At 36.7% G+C, this 21,189-nt stretch overlaps 1 protein-coding gene across 1 annotated transcript; it reads right to left on the bottom strand.

The window, feature by feature from the left end:
• Positions 1 to 4,426: 4,426 nt before the first annotated feature.
• Positions 4,427 to 4,945, bottom strand: LOC125828037 (uncharacterized). The gene has a single exon (XM_049507338.1). The coding sequence runs from the start codon at positions 4,943 to 4,945 to the stop codon at positions 4,427 to 4,429; it is 519 nt and encodes a 172-aa protein (XP_049363295.1).
• Between the last annotated feature and the right edge of the window lie 16,244 nt (positions 4,946 to 21,189).

Below are 21,189 nucleotides of genomic sequence, written 5' to 3' on the forward strand. Positions count from 1 at the left end.
GGTAGAGAACAAGAGGTATGCAGCGCTTCAGGCCCAACTAACTTTTCTTTTTGAATCAGGAAATATTCTTCCTCCATGTCCGGCTAGCAGTGATGGATCTGATCATGAGGGTGATGAGAATGATAAGGAGAGTGAGGGTGATGAAGAGTAGTTGTATCTATTTGACATTTTAGACTTCTATATTTTTAGAATTGTTTAATTTGATCGTATTTTAGTTTATTTTGAAGTTGGATGAAGTTTATTTTGAAATAGTTTGTATATGTTGAAAATATTGTGTTGTTTTGGTTGGATGAAGTTTATTTGGCTTTGGTTGGATGAATTTTATTTGGCTTTGGTTTGTTTTGGTTGGATGAAGCTTATTTGGCTTTGGGTTGTTTTGGTATAAATATGTAGGTGGGCAACTAAAAATTGCAGCAATTTGCTGCCTGTTTTGCAGCAAAAAACCGACCTCCGGAGGTCGGAATTTCAAAAATAAAAAATAAAAATTCCGACCTCCGGAGGTCGGAATTTCAACATTACAAAAATAAAAATACCGACCTCCGGAGGTCGGAATTTCAACATTACAAAAATAAAAATACCGACCTCCGGAGGTCGGAATTTCAAAAATACAAAAATAAAAATACCGACCTCCGGAGGTCGGAATTTCAACATTACAAAAATAAAAATACCGACCTCCGGAGGTCGGAATTTCAAAAATACAAAAATAAAAATACCGACCTCCGGAGGTCGAAATTTCAACATTACAAAAATAAAAATATCAACCTCCGGAGGTCGGAATTTCAACATTACAAAAATAAAAATACCGACCTCCGGAGGTCGGAATTTCAACATTACAAAAATAAAAATACCGACCTCCGGAGGTCGGAATTTCAACATTACAAAAATAAAAATACCGACCTTCGGAGGTCGGAATTTCAACATTACAAAAATAAAAATACCGACCTCCGGAGGTCGGAATTTCAAAAATACAAAAATAAAAATACCGACCTTCGGAGGTCGGAATTTCAAAAATAAAAAATAAAAATACCGACCTTCGGAGGTCGGAATTTCAAAAATACAAAAATAAAAATACCGACCTCCGGAGGTCGGAATTTCAACATTACAAAAATAAAAATACCGACCTCCAGTGGTCGGAATTTAAAAAAATGAATATTCCGACATAAAATAAAAACCGACCTCAAGAGGTCAGTAAATACCGACCTCCAGAGGTCGGTATTGAATAGCGACCAAGCTTTTTCCGACCTAAGCTGGGATGTCGGTTTTAGGTCGGTATTTCAAGGAATACCGACCTCCGGAGGTCGGTATTCACAGTTTTTTTAGTAGTGTTCGACGAGAACGGATCCAGTGGCTAACAAGGATGCAGTCGGTGATCCAGTGAAGTACACTTAGTGGACTCCATCGAGTCTGCCAAATTTATCTTTAGGTTTCGTATTCATTCCTTCATGCCTCTTCGGTGAGCTGAAACTTCTTCGGTGATTCACCAAACACGTTCTGCGACGTTAGTCAAAGTCCACCGCGTGTGCCATAGTTAATTAAGCCATGAGTCTTTTAAAATTTTAAAAGAAAACGTTGCATCTTTTTGAGCTCCTTTTCATCACAAACTCTTCATACCCTTGTTTCTTTGATTTTGTGACCTTGTTTGCGTGATTTCACTTGCTTGTAGTGCATTGAGGTTTTTCTTTCTTGATCCCAGACCCGTCTTCCTCGATTTTGTGCTTTGTTATCATCTCTAAGGTTGGTTTTTGAGTGATATACTTATATTTGTGCTAAATCCTAATGTTTTTTATGTGGGCTTTGTATTGGTAATTATATATTGTTGTCTAATTTGTGTAGGTGGTGCTAAAAGCATCACAGTGAACTATGCACATGAGTTATTATAGATGATATTGTGCCTGTAAATGAAATTGGTTGTGAAGGTTAAAATTTTAAATTGAGTCATTGAATGGGCTGGGTCTTTCTTAAATTGAACTTGGGTGAAGTCTGATTAGCCAGTGCTGCCCCGAAGACTTAGATATGCCCAATGATTGATAGAGTAACGACTTTCTTAAGGACAAATAGTCAATTTAGGTAGTACTTTGTGAAATATGGGGGAAGCTTTAGTACACAAGGATAGTAAAGCATGTGGGTAGATTGTAAAACTAATTAGGTATTGGGTCTTGTTGCATAATTATGCTGAACTTGCAAAAAATTTAATTGGTGTGAAAATACCTATTTGGCGGGATTGTCTTTTCCTGCCAAGGTGAATAGGCAAATCACCGAATAAGTCCCAAATTCCATATTGTGTTTGAATATGTGACCTAGGAACTATCCCATTTGGTAGTCTCTTCTTTGATCGCCGAAAAAAAACTCGGTGAATCGCCAAGTTGAGTGGATATCGCCTTTTATGCTTGTTCATGGTAGTTGAGCTCTATCACTTTCGGCTAACATGTCTTAGTCTGCGAAACAAACTCATAGGATCGCCGAGCTGGAGATGACTCCCCCTTTCATGCCTGAGTTGAATTAAATTGTGATATGTCATCTTCGGCGATCTTAAATATTACATTTATTTATTAGGTAGTTTTTCTCTTTTATTATTATTGTGTTCGATGTTTCTTTTGGGGTGCTGTAAGAAGAAAACGTTGTAACATCAGTTATATGTGATATTCAATTTCTAAATGCCAGAAAAAATTTAAGCATAAAAGTTTACTAATTCTTCTTGGCTACATAGGTTTTTTAAATTTTTTTTATTATTACACGAGCTTTTCGATCATGAATTCACAATTAAAATTCCTAGGACAGTGAATTTTATTGCGTTTACTGCAACATGAGAATTTGATTATTGCTATTACGTTCTCTGCACTTTGAGAGGTTGAACAATCATCACACTGCGATAATGTACATTTTTTGTAACGTTCTATGCATTTTGCTCTCCAAGCATTATCAAATTACCATTAGATAGCAAGGTATACAACTTTTACTTTTAAAGAAATTTATTTCACTCATGGCTATGAACGATACTTGAAGGTACAATGTTTTATTTTTCACTGGCTCTTTTCTTCATCAATCTCTTTGTCACATTAAAAAACCATTGTAACATCGCATGACTTACATTGGAACTAGCGGAATTCATAACATAGGGATAATTCACTACAATGTGAGTTTCATTCTTAAAACAACCTTATATTTGTTGAGAAATAGAGCTTGCATTGTTGGTTTAATTGAATCAATGAATCTGATATATTAGAGAAAGGGGAGGAGAAGATAATAAATAGACAATTGACTGATTTATTATTCTTGAGTGAGTTATTCAAGATTTACTTTACATTATTCGGTGTAGTTGAAAGATATATAGGTTAAATGATATCCTTATTCCTTTTTGTCCAGCTTTGGAATGATTAGTAAGATAATATTAGAAGTATTTTATATTGCAACACCCGTACACATTTTAGCATTGATGAAATTAGAGGTGCTTTTTGAGGAGTTGCAACTTCAATACGTGGTCTAGATGGCATATAAGTCGAGATATATGAGAAAGTTGAGCGTCAAACACTGTTAAATCTGAAAATTAAAAGGGATAGCCACATTGCAAAAAACACTAGCAATACCAACAATAAAAAGACTTGTGGCTAGCGAATTAGTGTCATTGACAATGGATGATTTTGAATAAGAGGACTTGTTGAGACACGACCTAATCCAAATAATTTAGCCTTCATATGTTATTTTATCAAAGTCCAAAATATTGTTCTTTTGAGAATTTATTAAATTTATCAAGTACACAACTAATTCAATAAGTACATAACATTTGTATTGTGTACACACAAACCTTGTATAAGAGAAAACACTCGTAATTGATGAATACATGAATATTAATATTCATTTTTGAAAAGATAAAGATATGGAATGAAAAATAAAAGATATCTTAGTCTCTTTGATAGATCTATTATCCGAGAATTCACGTCCAAGGTAATGAAGCAGTTAGAGTAAAATGAAGAATTAATAATATACTATATTAAGACTTAGAATTAAATCTTTTTGGTTGGATGATTAGAAAAAGTATTACAATTCGTCTTTGGATAAAATATTGTTGAGAATTTAGTGTATTCACTAGAAAACAAAATGAAATTATAATATAATTTTGTATGTGAACGAAATTAATGAGGCGTATGTCCGTTGCCTTCCTATTTTTGGATAAAAACAAAGGTACAAAATGATTGTGCCCATTGTTGAACATTAATTTAATTTGAGAATCACAAACGATAGATAAAATTTATTAAAAAAGTTATATACATCATCATGAAGTAATAAAAGCTTTACAGAAATGTAAAGTTTAAATCTAGCCTCCTACAATAATTCCACTAGTGGATCGAGCACTAGGAAATATTTTGATAGAACGTGGTAATGTTATATGTACTGACCTTTTCTATGTTTTGTTTATAAAGAGTGTACCTCAAAAGGTGTTTTTTGCATCTTCTGTTAAAATGGCATTGTTTACTTGAGCGATTGGCATTTCAAGGCTTCTCCTTACGTCTTGTATGGCTCGTGACCTTTGGTCTGGCAATTTAAAGCTTTTACTCTGCATATTGGTGATTGGTATTTTGTCTTTGGAAGGAGGAGATAATGGCAATCTTGCTGCAAAGTTCCTTGCAGGAAATTCCTCGTAAGGTTCATCGTCATCATCAAAGTTCATAGCATAACTAAGGGGATCATAGCTAAAATCTGCCGATACATGGCGACGATGTCTACCCATACGATGGATGAAGCTCTTACATTTTCCTCTAATCTCCGGCGAATTATGATCATGTTTTATTTTGTTACGGAACCAACAGGACGAGAATCTCGAAGGACTTGGCGAAGACTCAATTAACAGGTCCGAACGACGATGGCTATTAATGAAGCAACATGATAGACTCGACGATGTTTTACGTCTAGTCCTTAAACATGATGTATCATCATGTTCATTCTCCATTCACCAAATTTTCTCTTAAGAAAAAAAAGTTATGTTGAAAGATGAACATTGCATCTCTTGGTTCAAGTTTTAATTGGATGCACAAACACGCTCAACATTTGTCTGGTCATACTTAAATTAAGGAAGACAAATGACAAAATTAGTCAACATGTTTATTTTGTCTGCTTAATTCTCTAATAAAAAAGAAAATACCAAAAAGGTAAGTTATCTTATATATATATATATATATATATATATATATATATATATATATATATATATATATAAAAGTGGGAACAAAAAAAATTAAAAGTTGAATTACGGTTTTACCCTACTATAAATTAAAATGTTATAAAAATACTTAATTATTTAATTTAAATATTAAATTGTATCATTTTAATAAAAATGTTAATGACTTTTGCACTTCCTTAGATTAATTCCTAACTAAAATATTTAATTTAATAAGTAATATTTATCATCTATAATCTATATGTATATTTAATTTAATCATATATATATACACACACTAAATTATTATTTTTTTATAAAAAAATAATTAATTAAATATTAAATGTTTCTAAAAAAAATTAAATGACCATTTTTCATTCACTAAATTTACGCTGTTCCTCTAATAATTTATGCTTCAAAACTAAATTATTACGCAATCATTAATGTTTGAATGCACAAAAATAATAATAATAACATATCGTTTTAGGAATTTCAAAGGTTTTTTTTGAAATTTACAAGCAATTTAATATGGTTCATGTATTAGCAAAAAGTTACGTTATCCAAGAAAAAATATTGATATTCTTATGCATTTATATCATGATTTACACTTATCTAACTCTTGACTATACACATTCTCTTATAATTTTTGGATTATCCCTACTTTTGTCATCTATAAATATGGAAACTATTGGAGTAAACAACATTATGTGATATACAAGGAATGGACAAGCTAAGTTTGGGGGATCAACTTCTTTAGGGATGAACAAAGCATTATTTTTGCTCTTTTTTAAGAAGAACAAAGGTGAATGATCTTCAAGAAGGATATGTTTTTTTTAGTACATAGTTTCCTTCTTTGAATGTAAAATAAAGGGGCATGCATTGAAATATAAGATCATGACTCTTTACTAATATACTTGTGTAATGTAATTTGTAAAAAAAATTAATTATAATTTACTTGATCTTTTTAACGATTAAATTATTGTATTATATTAATTGATAATAAAATTTATTTAATTTGTTCTTACGATTTTATTAATTACTTATTTATGTTTATTTTTTTTTGTAAGGGGTGTGTAAGATAGAATATAAAAAACTACATTTTTTATCAATTTTTTTCAGAAGGGGTGTACAAGATTGAAACACGATGAATAATTTGAAATGGATAAAGTAACGTATGACTAAATTATTAATAACTTCTTTAATTTACGAAAGAAATAATGATATAAAAGTTTATCCTTATTTATTTATCCTTTTGTCTCACTTTGAGAAAGACAAATTCAATGTTTCAACTTTTGATACCGTTTCACATTTTAAGTTGTCACTTTGTTGATGCTATGTTTCTGTATTCTAAGCTCAATTTTGAAAAAATTATTTTGGTATGATCCAATTCTTGATATGATCCCTTAATAATAATAATAAAAATTAATATTGATTATTAATTGTAACCTTCATTTTATTTTAATTAACTTTAGGAAGTGGCTATCAAATTCTTTTTATTTTTATCTTTCTTCTTTTCTCTGAACATTGTCTTGTAGGTATTTAACATATGGGATAAGAATATACATATATATTAATTTGTGTTTATAATTATAGAATTTTAAAGTACTAAATATTATTATCATTTATTTCATTTGGAGAAGAGATACTTTGTTGTCATATTTTAGTTTGTTGTTGGTATCCAAGAGTAGATTCCAAATATTTCAACTATTTTTTGTTTGAAAATGAATGATATTCATGTAATTTAATTATGAAACTTTTTTGATACAATGATAATTTGAAACAATTTATGTCAATTTAGATGGGTACACATGCAATGCATGTGTCCAGAACTAGTACATATATGGACAAGTGGAAAACTATTGGAAAACCACTTGGCAATTTTAAGAAAAAGTTAACAAATATTGTAATAAAAAAATTGAATAGAAAGATTAAAAGTATTTGAATTGGAAAATACATTAAGCTTTGTACTTTTTTTTAATTTTAAAAACATAGCTTAAAATAGAAACCCATAGACAAACGAGCTCTAAATGTGTTCTTACTATGTAATTACTAATACTTTTCTAATATTATAACAACATATAGAAATAAAAAAAAATAGCCATAGTAATAGTAGTAATAAAAATAATAATTATAATAGAAGAAGTAGTAATAATAACAATAACAATAACAATTGTAGAAGTAATATTTATAATGTCTAAGCGGGGAAAGAAAATCACTTTCTCTCTCTAATGGTCTCCTCTCAACTATTGTTGAAATGGAAGGGAAATCAAAAATGGGGGAAAGGGGCTGATGAACCATGGTGGGATACAAGAAGTACATCCGCAAAAGTCGAGGGTCTCCCAGATAGGGGATGCAAAGAAGATGAGGGGATGCAAAGAAGATGACGAATGTGAATGCAATACAAGTGATTGTACCACTAGATCTGAGCCCTAGCTAGGGAACAATGAGAATTCAAATAGCGGGAAACCTAGACACTACACATGTATCTGAGAAGAAATCAAGGAGGTCATGGGCTGACAAGGTTGAAGAGGACTTGGAGGCAAAAATGGATGTAACTAGTATGATGGCAGGTAAAAACCCTAACCTTACACGTAATACTTGGAGTTAGCTTGTGGGGACTCTGGAGAAATTAGAGGCGATTGACCTATCTGATGTAGAATGAACGAATGTAAATTTGAAAATCACAATGGAAGACGTGTAAGGGGAGATTGAGTACTGGAGAACAACAATGATATGCTACGTGTTAGGATCCGACCCACCACAAGTGGCCATGGATGGGACTCTTTAAGACGATCTGGAAAAATTGAGGGATTGAAAAAATAGACCAAGTGAATAAGGCGTCTTCATAGTGAGATTCCTAGAGAGTGAGGAAGTTGTGGAACAAAGAGTCATTATGTTCGACAGAAAGCCAATTGTGATAAAACAGTGGAAGCCAAATATCGAGGTGATGAAGGAGATAGTAGACAAGATTCCTTTGTGGATTAGAATGTCGGGATTATAAGCAAAGTATTGGTGAAAAGTTGCACTAACTAAAATTGCAAGTTTTGATGGGGAACCACTAAGGGCTGATAAAACTACCACACAAAGGGAGAGATTGATGTTTGCCTGAGTACTGGTGGAAATGCTGATGAATAATACATATGCATCGGAGGTGATGTTTGAAAGTGAACATGGTAACATTATGAAGCAAAAATTGGAATATGAATGGAAACAAGTTCTATGCTTAAGATGTAGGAACTTTGGGAATGAATTAGGTTAATGAAGAAGGTAGCTAAAGGAGGAAACAAGGAATATTGAAGTGAACAAAGAGCAACAAATGGTCAAGATAAACCAGTCATCAACAAATAAGTTTATCAAAGCAGAAGAAGTGGCAAATATGAGAGTACAATTCCTGGAGCATAGAAGGAACACCACCAATACAAGAAACTCATTTTCTATACTACAGCAAGATCCACAAGTAGAAACGGGGGAAGGATAATGATGAAGAAGATGTCAATGGAGCACAGGGGAAAAGGTCATTATTCATGAGAAAGTAAGTAACGACTCATGTTCTGTACAATCAGGGGAAGGGGAAACCCTATCCCCAATTGATAAAATTTGTTTTGGGAATGTATGGGATCAGAATAGGGCTGATAAAAAGAGAGAAGTGCATTTATTTATGCATACTCACAAGGTCAGTTTATCTGGACTTCTGGAGACAAAGGTTAGGTGGGCAAAAGCTTTTAAATCAACTCTGAACCTTTCTAAAAGATGGTCGTTTACAACAAACATAACAACTCATGTAGGGGGAGGATCTGGGTTGTCTGGAAGCCTCACATAAACATAGTAAATGCAACACTAATCACACCTCAACTAATAAACAATGAGGTAATATATAGAGGAGCTGGGAATAAGTTCAATGTAACAGTGGTTTATGGATTTAATGACTAAGCCATGTGAGCGAATCTATCGCGAGACATTAAAAATATCTATAATCAGATACAAGGGGCATGGGCAGTGATGGGTGATTTAAATTGTGTGTTGAACAATGGATAAAGGGTGGGAAATAAAGTGAAGGTAGCTGAGACAAGGGACTTTAAGAGTTTTGTTGACCATTGTGGCCGACAAAATATAAGATCAAGTGGATCCTTCTATACATGAAACAACAAACAATAGGGGACTGATAAAGTATTTAGCAAGATAGATTGTTTTCTCATTAACGGTGAATGGCAAATGCAAATTTCTGCTGCAGAGGCACACTTCATTGCACAAGTATTATATGACCATTGTCCGACAATCATTCATTGGGAAAATGGCAACAAAGTAAAACAAAGATTCAGATACTTTAATATGTGGAGTTTAGTACCGAAATTCCAAGATAGAGTAGGTGAGAGCTGGAGGATTGACATACCTGGAAAAAAGATGTACTAACTGGTTGGTAAATTAAATACGCCGTGAATAATTCTCAATATGTTGAATAATGAGAGATTTAATGAAGTTGAAAAACATAATGATTAAGCGTATGAAGCACTATTACAAAGTAAAGCAAAACATTACACAGACCCTAGGGACCCCAGACTAAAAGTGGAGGAGGGGATATCAACTAATAAATACAAACTATGCAAGGAAGCAAGGGACCAATTCTGCCAACAAAAATGTATGATCCAATGGCTAAAACAGGAAGACATGAATATAAAGTTCTACCACAGTGTCCTAAAGGCAAGGAGGAATATGAATATAATCTTTTAAATAAAAGACAAGATGGGGAAACAACAAACTGAGTTAGATGGGATTGTGAAGGAATTCATAGAGTACTACACAGACTTGTTAGGGACAAAGACTCGAGATAGGCAACATGTATGTAGTGAGGTGGTCAAACACGAGGCACTTGTTACTATGGAACAAAGAGAAATGTTGAATCAAGAATTCACAGAGGCCGATACAAAGCATCATTATAGGAGATTAAGTCGAATAAGTCTCTAGGCCCAAATGGCTATGGTAGTAATTTTTTTAAAGACACATGGAGGACTATGGGTAAAGATATGATGGAAGGGGTTTTAGAATTCTTCCATACAGGGAAAATGTTGAAAGGAGTAAATAATATAGTACTCACTCTTATCCCTAACTAAATACATTTTGATCATGTAAAGGATTTTAGACCGATTGCGTGCTGTAACACAATATACAAAGTGATATAAAAAGTATTGTGTCAGAGATTGAAAAGAGGACTGCCAAGTATAGTTTCAGATAATCAAAGTGCATTTGTAACTGGAAGGACAATTGTGCAGAAGATCTTGATATGTCAGGACCTTGTAAAGTTGTATAATAGGAAGAACACTACCAAAATCTTCTTGATAAAGGTTGACCTAAGGAAATCGTATGATTTTGTAGAATAGGAGTTTGTGGAAGAGATGTTGTAGGGGCTGAATTTCCCATGCAAGTTTATCGAATGCACAATGTAATGTGTATCCACTACACAGTACTCCATCGCCATTAATGGAGGAATACATGGAAGAATAATTGGGAAGGGAGGCTTGAGACAAGGAGATCCGATCTAACCATTGATGTTTGTGATCTCCATGGAGTACTTCACCAGAATATTAAAAGGGTGACTGAATTAGAAGGTTTTGAATTTCATACAAAGCGCAAAACAATCAAACTCAACCATTGATGTTTAGTAAATGTACTGTCATATCCATAGTGCTAATGCTAAGGGGTTTGAAGGCTTTCTCATTGTCATCTGGATTAAATACAAATGAAGCAAAATCAAACATATTTTCGACAAATATGGAAAATAAGGAAGTAAAAAATCTTTGTGAGCTGATTGGGTATCAAAAAAGGAAGATGCCATTTCGATACTTAGGGATTCTGATATCCTACAATAAAATCTCAACAATTGATTGTGAAGTGTTGATTGACAAGATGTCTAGAAGAATAACATCATGAGGATCCAAGCCTTTATCCTATGCTGGGAGGGTGAAATTGGTGAACTCTATTCTTCTAAACATACATTCCTACTGGGACACTACATTCTTATTACTGAGGAAAGCATTGAAGCATATAAGATAGAAACTTCTATAGAGTGGTTAGGAGCACACAAACAAAGCCCAACTAATAGCATGGGACTTAGTATATAGACCAAGAAAGGAGGTAGGCTTGGGTATCATTGAATGTATGACATGGAATGAAGTTTCTATAGCAAAATATGTATGGAATATTGCGAGCAAAATAGAAAATATATGGGTTAAATGGATTAGTCACATCTACCTCAAGGGGAGTGATAGGTGGAAATATAGGCCTCCAATTGATAACTGTTTGTATTGGAAAAGAGTATGCTCACTAAATGAGAGGTTTACTCTAGGATATGTGCAAAGTGGATGGCTAAGAGCAGATGGGAAATATACAATTCAAAGTGGGTACCAATGGAGCTAAAGATGTGTATGCAATAATGGAAATATACTAATGCATAATTTTATTTTTTGGGTCATGATGCACAATAGACTCCTCACACGAACACGACTTGCTACTTTTGATTTGTGTGAAGAGGATACGTGTATCCTATGCAGAAGCAAATTAAAATGAGAGAGCACTTGTTCTTTCAATGTGATTAGTCGCAATAGTGCCTAAGGGGTGTACTACAATGGATGCAGCTCACAGTGCATATTGAAGAAATATAGGACATGTGGAGGAGGTGTGCAAGAAAGGCCAGAGGCAAGATAAGTAGAGAATTTATATGGTCAGTGTTGGCAGCAACAACATACCATATTTGGATGGAACATAATGAGGCACTCTGGCAAAAGAGTGTCCCTATCCCAACAAAAGTACTGAAGTTGATAAGGATGGATGCTAAATAAAGAACCATGGAGATACTGCATACGAAACATACTTGTAAAGGTAAAGGGTGGATGGAAGATATTTTACAAAGATAAAATGTCTAGGCACAAATTAGTGGAAGACATGGATGGATGGGGTAGTTATTTTTAGATTATATGTGTCAGTTTTGTGAAAGGGTTATAAGAATGCTGTAAAGGGAGGACCTTATTCTTCTTTGTTTGTAATAATATTTGGATAGTTCGACCAAAAAGAAGTAATATTAATAGTAAAAAAGAAAACTAACAAATAAATAAATAAATTAATTAAAAGATAAACGAGGAAAAGAAGTAGAGGGAGAGTGGGTGGGGGTGAGATAAAATACTATTAATAAGGAAGACCAAGTCCTCTTTTATTTCGTTATTATTATCCATAAAAATATTTAAATTTATCTAATTCATTTCAAATATTTCTTTAAATTCAAAAGTATTGATTATCCGAAAAATGTGCATTACATATAAAAAAAATAAAGAATATTCTTTTATCCTCTTTTAATTAATTAATATGATATTCAAAGTTGAATTTAAATTTAAATAAAACTTGAATTGAAATGGAATTCTAGATAAACTCTTGCTATTTTATAAGCTTATCATTTCTAGATGTTACAGCAGTAGCAACAGCTCCTGTTTCTCTGGAGTTGATGTTGTTGTTTCCTCTTCCCTGCCCCTTTGGCCATAGGATACCATGTGGTTATGTTGTGGTACCTCCTATTCATCTACCCTTATATCAAAGCCCATTAGAGCTTTAACAAATTGATTAAGGGTGGGATATGGTGCCTTACCTGACATTACAATCTTGAAGGTCTTATATTTGAGACCTAAACCTCTATCAAAATTAATTACTTTGTTATCTTCATCCACAGGTTTGTGAATGGCTGTAAGGCCATCACATATGCCTTTGAATTTCTTGATGTATTCATCAATCTTTTTAGTTCCTAGCCTAACATTTTGTAGGTGTTGTTTAAGCTTGAACTTTTTATCTTTTGTTGCTTGAAGATAAGCTTCTTCCAAGCATTCCCCTCCTTGGCAGTTGAGCAGCCCACAATTAGGTACATGATTTCTTCGATCAAGGTGTCTGAGATCCAACTCCTTAGCAACACATCTTTCTCCTCCCAATCATCAATGCTGCCACTATCTTTTGTATCCTTGTCAACCACTCAACTTTCCTAACAGTCTGTCCGGTGGAACAATTGCTTTTACTTTGTTCATTCTCTGTAATAAGATAGGTTAGTCTCATCACGTGAATCAATTGGGATATTTGTGTCCTCCATATGAGGTAGTATGTTGGCTTAAGATTTATGGAGCAAGCGGCAATGAATTGGTGAAGTGAGGAGGTTGACATAGTGTTGGTAGAAGTGATCATTGCAATTTAACGTGTGGTTTTTTCTATCAATACTCAAAGAGAGGAAGAACTTTTATGCTCTGATACCATGTAGAAATCCCACATCTAGAATTAGAGAAATCAAGGATTGTATTGATAATTAAAATTGTTGAGTACATACTTCTTATATAGGGAGAGAATGTTAGAGTCCTAAGTTAACTATACTTAGAGTACTACTACAATACCTATTACTACTATAATTATAATAATGCTATTATAAGTAATCTAATACTAGTTGTACTATAATCCTAATCGTAATCTAATCCTAGTCGTAATATAACGCTAATTGATATAAGTAGTCTAATATAAGTGTGATTCTAACTCTACAACAGTGATGTAAAAACGTCAGTCAGCTTCGTTGGACTTGTTCCTTTGACATGTTCCAATCATCAGCTTCCTTCTTCTTCAACATGGCATACCAAACTTAATACAAGATCTTGGGGTAGAAATAGAGTTGGATAAACTCTATAAGCTAACATTAAAAAGGGTGGGGGGGGGGGGGGGGTTCTAAGCTAGCTATTACTCTACTAACTTGACTCCTTGACAAAGAGGATTCAGGGGCATTTGTAAATAGAATTAGAAGGTTTAACCTGTTGCATTCTGAAGGAAATGAGCTCTCATTTGTATGTGTTAATTAATCCCCTAACTTCCCTCAGGTGTCACGACCTAGACCATTGTGATTGGCACACACACTAACCCTCTGGTGGGTGAACCACTACCACAACCCGACTAAGCAACTTAAAGAAACTAAACCATTTAAAGATATGAAAGCGGGTTTAAATGACGAATTAAATAAGGAGTTCCCATAAACTCCGAAAGTCTAACAAAAACAACTATGCATAACCCTTGCTGAAATTCAACCCCTAGACGTGAAAGTCACTGTACCAAAACTCTACCAATCAACAAGTCTAAGAAAAAAGGGGTGCGACCCCAAAAACTAAGTATAAGCAAAGTTTAAACATATAGTCTGAGTTTGAAAAAAATGGACTAAATTAATGATGGATCTATGGCAGCCTGAAAGAACTGGCTCACCCTTGAATTTGGTCTCGATCAATGATCTCCTAACTGAGGTCATAGCCGCCGAAAGATGCCCTACACTCAACAAAGAAAGAGCAAGTGCAGTATCAGTACACAAAACTACGGTGTACTGGTAGGATCACGCGGCTACTCCTCTCAGTGAAATATAAGCAAGTAATTACAACACAGTAAATACACATACACAGAACGCATAATTCAAATATCATTTTAGGAGCAACATACAATTTCCCAATATCAATGACATGTAAATATGAATGTAATAATCACAAGTGGTTCTCTCATGGAACCCACACCCAAACTGTTAGTGTGTTGGAGCGTGACACTCGATCCAATATGCATGTGTCTAAACGTTACACCCAGTCCAATATATGTGTCGGAACGTGACACCCGATCCAGTCAGCACAACCACAGTCACAATCACACCCATAATGAACAGTGTACATAGTCACACAGTTAAGTAACAAGTTCATGGCATGTAATTGTTCACACATAATCATTTAATTAGATTTGATTTATGTTTCCCTATTCACATATATGCATGCATACAATTGAGCAATTTATAGGCATATATCACACAATAAAAAGTCGAACCATCACCTACCTCGAAACCAAGCCTGAATACTCCTAAGACCCAAGGCCAAATCCATGATCATAATGCTCAACTAGGGCTTTTCCCACCATTAACTTTAGGCCAAAACCCTACCCCAACAATAATTAACAATGATTCTAAGTTCTACGAATCAAGATACGGATTAGGGGAGAAATTATCTTACCTTTAGCGTGAGAATTCGTTGGAAATCGATAAGAAACTTCCTTGGGTCATCCCTTAGCTCTTAAGAACGAAATTATGTAGAAAACAACGTTTTTGGGGTTTTTCTTCGATTTAAGTAGCGATTGTCCCGCCATAGCGGCTCTGCCCTGGCGGGATTAACCCCGTCCCGGTGACTTGCACGGAGACAGAAACTCGCAATGTCAGTTGCAAGCTCCCATTTTGCAACACACCTTGAAACCTTGACGTTCTAAAACTATCATTTAACACCAATATCAGTTTCAGGAGTTCTACTCGCCCGAATTCGGTTCTCTAAAGTCGTACAGGCTCCTTAACATCTTGGCTATCCACTCATGTGATCAAAACCATAATTAAATTCCCCATCCATTACCGAATTTCCCTAGACCTCACATGACTCAAATTTCGTCCAAGTCTTGCCTAGGCTAGAAATTTCCAAGTTACTACTCAGAAGATTTCTAGCCCAAATTCCTTCCCCATTGGCTTTTACATAACGATAGAAACATATCGTTACAATAGATACCAATTTACCCATCACCCGTCCCCGAGTGATAAACTAGGAGAACTTGCTAAGGCAAGAGTGGAGTAGTACCTGAATCGTCGAATAACTGGGGATACTTGTCTTGCATGTCCTTCTCGGTTTACCAAGTAACTTCTTAAATTGGACAATGCTTCCATTGAACTTTCACGGATTTTACCTCCTTGGTCCTCAGGTTACAGACATTGCGATCAAGAATTGCAACCGGTTCCTCCTCATACTGAAGGTCTTTGTCTAACAAAATTGAGTCCAACTTTTTGATGTAATATCCGTCCCCATGATACTTCTTCAACATGGACACGTGGAACACTAGATCGAATCCAGATAGGCGAGGCGGTAAATCCAACCTATAAGCCACTGGCCCTACAAAGTCAAGAATATCAAATGGCCCGATGTATCGAGGATTAAGCTTGCCCTTCTTGCCGAATCTCATCACCCCCTTTATGGGTGACACTTTTAGAAGAACTTGCTCACCAGCCTGAAATGTCATGTCTCTTACCTTACCGTCTGCATACTTTTTCTATCGACTCAGGGTTGCTAGAATCTTAGCTTGGATGCGTCTCACCTTATCCTGAGCATCTTTCACCAAATCAACCTCCAAAGGTTTCACATCTCCGGCCTTAAACCACCCTATGGGTGATCTACATCCCCTCCCATAAAGTGCCTCAAATGGTGCCATGTCAATGCTGGAGTGGTAACTGTTATTATAGGAGAACTTACACAAAGGTAGGAACTTATCCGAATGCACTCCAAAGTCAATCAAACATGCCTTCAACATGACCTCTAACACTTGAATAGTTCTCTCTGACTGCCCGTCCGTTTGTGGATAAAAGGCTGTGATAAAAGTGAGTTGAGTGCCCAATTCCTCATGTAATTTTCCCCAAAACTTGGATGTGAACTGCGTGCCATGGTCCGAGATGATGGAAAGGGGCATCCCATGCAGCCTCACTATCTCCTTCACATAAACCTTAGCCAACTGCTGAGCATTATAATCTACTCTGATTGGAATGAAGTGGGCTGACTTAGTCAGTCTGTCAACCACCACCCAAATGGAGTCAAACTTCCCCAGGATCTTGGAAAGACCAACCACGAAATCCATAGCTATCCTTTCTCATTTCCATTCAGGGATTGGCACTCGATGAAGAAAACCTGTAGGCTTTTGGTGCTCATACTTTACCTGCTGACAGTTTTTGCACTTAGCCACAAACTTAGCTATGTCTTTCTTTATGTCAAGCCACCAATAAAGTCGTTTCAAATTTCAATACATCTTGGTCACACCCGGATGAATGGAATACCGCCAACTATGAGATTCTGTCAACATCTTCTGAATCATGTCATCCACGCGAGGAATACAAATTCTTCCCACTGAGCACACCACCCGCATCAAGAGCCGCATCTTATGCCTTGCTAGACACTGTCTTCTTTCTGAGCTCATTCAAACTCTCATCCTCAAACTGCTTGTCCTTGATATCCTCAATGAATGTGGGCTTAACCTCAATGCTCGCTAACACTCTACCTTTCTCTGAGATGCCCAACTACATGAACTTAGACTCCAAGGTTTGAATCTCCTTGCCCAAAGGTCGCTTGAACACACCCAAGCAAGCTAGACTACCCATACTCATCGTCTTCCAGCTTAATGCATCTGCCACCACGTTAGCCTTACCTGAATGATACAGGATGGTAACATCATAGTCCTTAAGTAACTTCATCCACCTTCAGATTCGCAGATTCAAGTCCTTCTGAGTGAATACATGTTGTAGACTACGATGGTTAGTAAACACCTCACACTTGACACCATAAAGGTAATGCTGTCAGCTATTGAGAGCAAACACTACCACTACCAACTCCATGTCATGCATCAGGTAGTTTCTCTCATGTACCTTTAGCTGTCGCGATGCATAAGCTATGACATTCTTATCCTGCATCAACACAACACCCAAACCCGAATGTGAAGCATCATAATAAAGAATGAAATCTTTACCTTCTATCGGCAGTGCTAGAATAGGTGTTGTGGTCAGAAGAGTCTTGTGCTTTTGGAAGCTTTCTTCACATTTGTCAGTCCACTCGGAAGACACCTCCTTTTGAGTCAGCCTTGTCAAATGTGTGGCGCTAGAAGCAAATATTTTCACAAATCGTCGATAGTAGCTGGCAAGCCCCACGAAACTCCTACCTTCAGTCACAAAGCTAGGCCGGACCCAGTTCTTGATTGCTTCGATCTTTTGGGGATCTACTATTACCCATTCCTTTGAAACCACATGCCCCAAAAAGGCAACTGAAGTCAACCAGAACTCATACTTGTAAAATTTTGCATACAACTTCTATTTTCCAAGGACACCCAAAATAATACGAAGATGGTCGTCATGCTTTTACTCACTCTTCGAATAAACCAAAATGTCATCAATAAAGAAGATAACAATAGAATCCACGAATGGTTTGAATACACCATTCATCAAACTCATGAAGGTTGCATGCACATTGGTCAACCCAAACGACATCACTAAAAACTCATAGTGCCCATAGCGGGTCCTGAATGCCGTTTTGGGTACATCCCCAGGCCTAATCTTTAACTGATGGTTACCAGACCTTAGATCAATTTTAGAGAAAACTGATGTACCCTGCAACTGGTCAAAGAGATCATCTATCTGAGGCAACGAATACTTATTTCGAATGGTTACCCAATTCAACTATCGATAGTCTATGCACATCCTCATACTACCATCCTTCTTCTTAACAAACAAGATAGGAGAACCCCACCGGGAAGCACTAGGAAGGATGAAACCTTTATCAATAAGCTGCTGAATTTGAGCTTTAAGTTCCCTCAATTCTGCCGGAGCCATGCGATAAGGAGGAATGGAGATGGGATAAGTGCTTGGCTCCAAGTCAATGCAGAAATCTATATCCCTATCCGGAGGCATACTAGGCAAATTGGTAGAAACACTTCCTTGAATTCAGACACTACAAGAATAGACTCAATAGAGGGAGACTCAATATCAACATCTCGAATATGTGCCAAATACGCCAAACACCCCTGCCCCACCAGTTTCCTAGCCCGAACGAAAGATATGACCTTAGTTGGCTTAGGGTTGTACACCCCTTCCCACTCTAACCTTTCTCTACCCGGGATCTCTAGAGTTACTGACTTAGCATTACAATTAATCACAACATAATAGGGGGACAAACAATTCATGCCCAAGAATATATCAAAGTCAGTCATGTCCAGAATAACCAAATCAACCCAAGTATGAAAACCCATAAACATGAAAGGAGAAATACAATATATATGGGTGACTATCACAGACTCTCCAACTGGGGTAGAAACAAGGATGAGGGAATAAGCATATCACAAACCGCATCAAATCTGAAGGCAAACTAAACTGACATATATGAATAAGTATAACCCGAATAAAAAGAACACTAGCCATCCGGTCGCAAATAAGACTAGTACCTGTGATCACTGCATTAGACGCCTCACCCTCGATCTTGCCCGAAAAGGCATAAAACTGAGCCCTATTATCTTGACGGGCAACCTCCTTGCCTGGCTGCAGTGCTCCTGTACGTGCATTACCATTTCCCCGGCCTTCGTGGCCTCACTGATTCCCTTCTCGCCCACCTTGTGGATGTCCTCTATCATTACTACCACTGCCCGTTGGTACCACTACTTTGGCTTGCTGCTGCACAGGGTCAGACATGCGTAGATGGGGATAATATATCCTCATATGCCAAGGTTTTCCATAATTGTAACAACTGCGGTCAAAAGATGGCCTGCTTCTAGACTAATGTGCGGCTCTCAGACTATCCTAAATAGGATTCTGCTATGGAATTCTCGAGTAACCACCTGTAGAAGCAGGCATGGCTGACTGAATTGGCCGAGCTACAAGTGTTGGCCTACCTGAACCTTTGGAGTAGGAACCATGAAAGTTACCTGTGTTCTTGGGCTTCTTAGCCAAAACCTTAGCCTGCCCATCACGTCGAACTCCTTCCTCTTTCTTCACAAAGTCTGTCACCTCATTAAAATTTTTACCTACAGAGGTCATGTAAACAGACAATACCTGTAATTCGGGGTTCAATTCCTTGACGAATAGATGAATCCTCTCCTCCTCTGTAGTCACCAACTATGTAGCATATCTGAACAAGGAATGAACCTTAGCCTCATAAGCAACTACAGTCATATCACCCTCCAAGGACATAAACACATCCTTCTTGCGATCCCTCAAAGTCCGGGGCACATACTTCTCCATGAACAAAGCATTGAACTGCGTCCAAGTGAGTGGGGGCAAGACTGGCGATCTGCATTCCAGATAGGCCCTCCATCACTGCTTAGCCTCACTTTGAAGTTGGACTTTCATAAACTCTACTCTATGTTGGTGTACAATACCTAACTTGTGAAGCCTCTCGTAGCAATTTAAAATGAACTCATAGGCATCCTCATTCTCAGAACCACGGAACACATGCGACTTCAGCTTCACAAACTTAGTCAACATCTCATGCTCATTACCATTCATCAAAGGACCCAATAGGGGATGAAAGAACGCATCAGTGCCTAATGCTCCATCCACCTTGGGAACAGTAGCAACAATGGGGCGGTTGACTGGAGGTTGAGCCACTTGCACTGTAGGAAGGACTCCAGGGCCGACCAACCCCTTTAGAAAATTCATGATCTGCTGAGCTAACATTGGGTCTAAAGGAGGAAGACCTGTAGTCTCAGCATGTGCAACCTCCTCTGGTCCAACATTCTCCTCGTGTTCGATCTCGACATTCTCTTCCACCTCTTCTTGGGTTGTATGAGGGGCCTCTTCTGGGGAAACATTCTCAATTAGGGCTCCACCCCTGGCGGGTGCTACCCTTCCTCGGCCTGTGCCCCTTCCTGTTCCTCTACCCCTGCCTCAACCACGTCTTCTTGCTGCGGGCTCCTTTACTGGGCTCAGTGATGGGAGCTACAGTCCTGACGCCATTGTACCGTGTGTTAACCATTTACGGACAGAAGAGAAAAGGAGATTAGATACCAATTTGGATCACCAAATACCAATTGGAATCAAGTCATAACACGAAAAGGGAGAAGAAGACAAAGATATTTCCTAAAGCCCTGTAGCCTCTCGAAAAAAAGTACAGACGTCTCCATACCGTTACGCAAGACAGTACTAGACTCATTTTGGTACAATGAGATCAACGAACCTAGGGCTCTGATACTAACTTTGTATGACCCAGAATGTTGTGATTGTCACCCACACTAAGCCTCTAGTGGGAGAACCACTACCACAACCCGACTAAGCAACTTAAAGAAACTAAACCATTTAAAGATACGAAAGCAGATTTAAATGATGAATTAAATAAGGAGTTCCCATCAACTCCGAAATTCTAACAAAAATAACTACGCATAATCCTTGTGAAAATTCAACCACTAGACCTGAAAGTCATTGTACCAAATCTTTACCAATCAACAAGTCT

This window comes from Solanum verrucosum, unplaced genomic scaffold, assembly GCF_900185275.1.
Source record: "Solanum verrucosum unplaced genomic scaffold, falcon-dt-bn FXZP01000136.1, whole genome shotgun sequence".
NCBI lineage: Eukaryota > Viridiplantae > Streptophyta > Magnoliopsida > Solanales > Solanaceae > Solanum > Solanum verrucosum.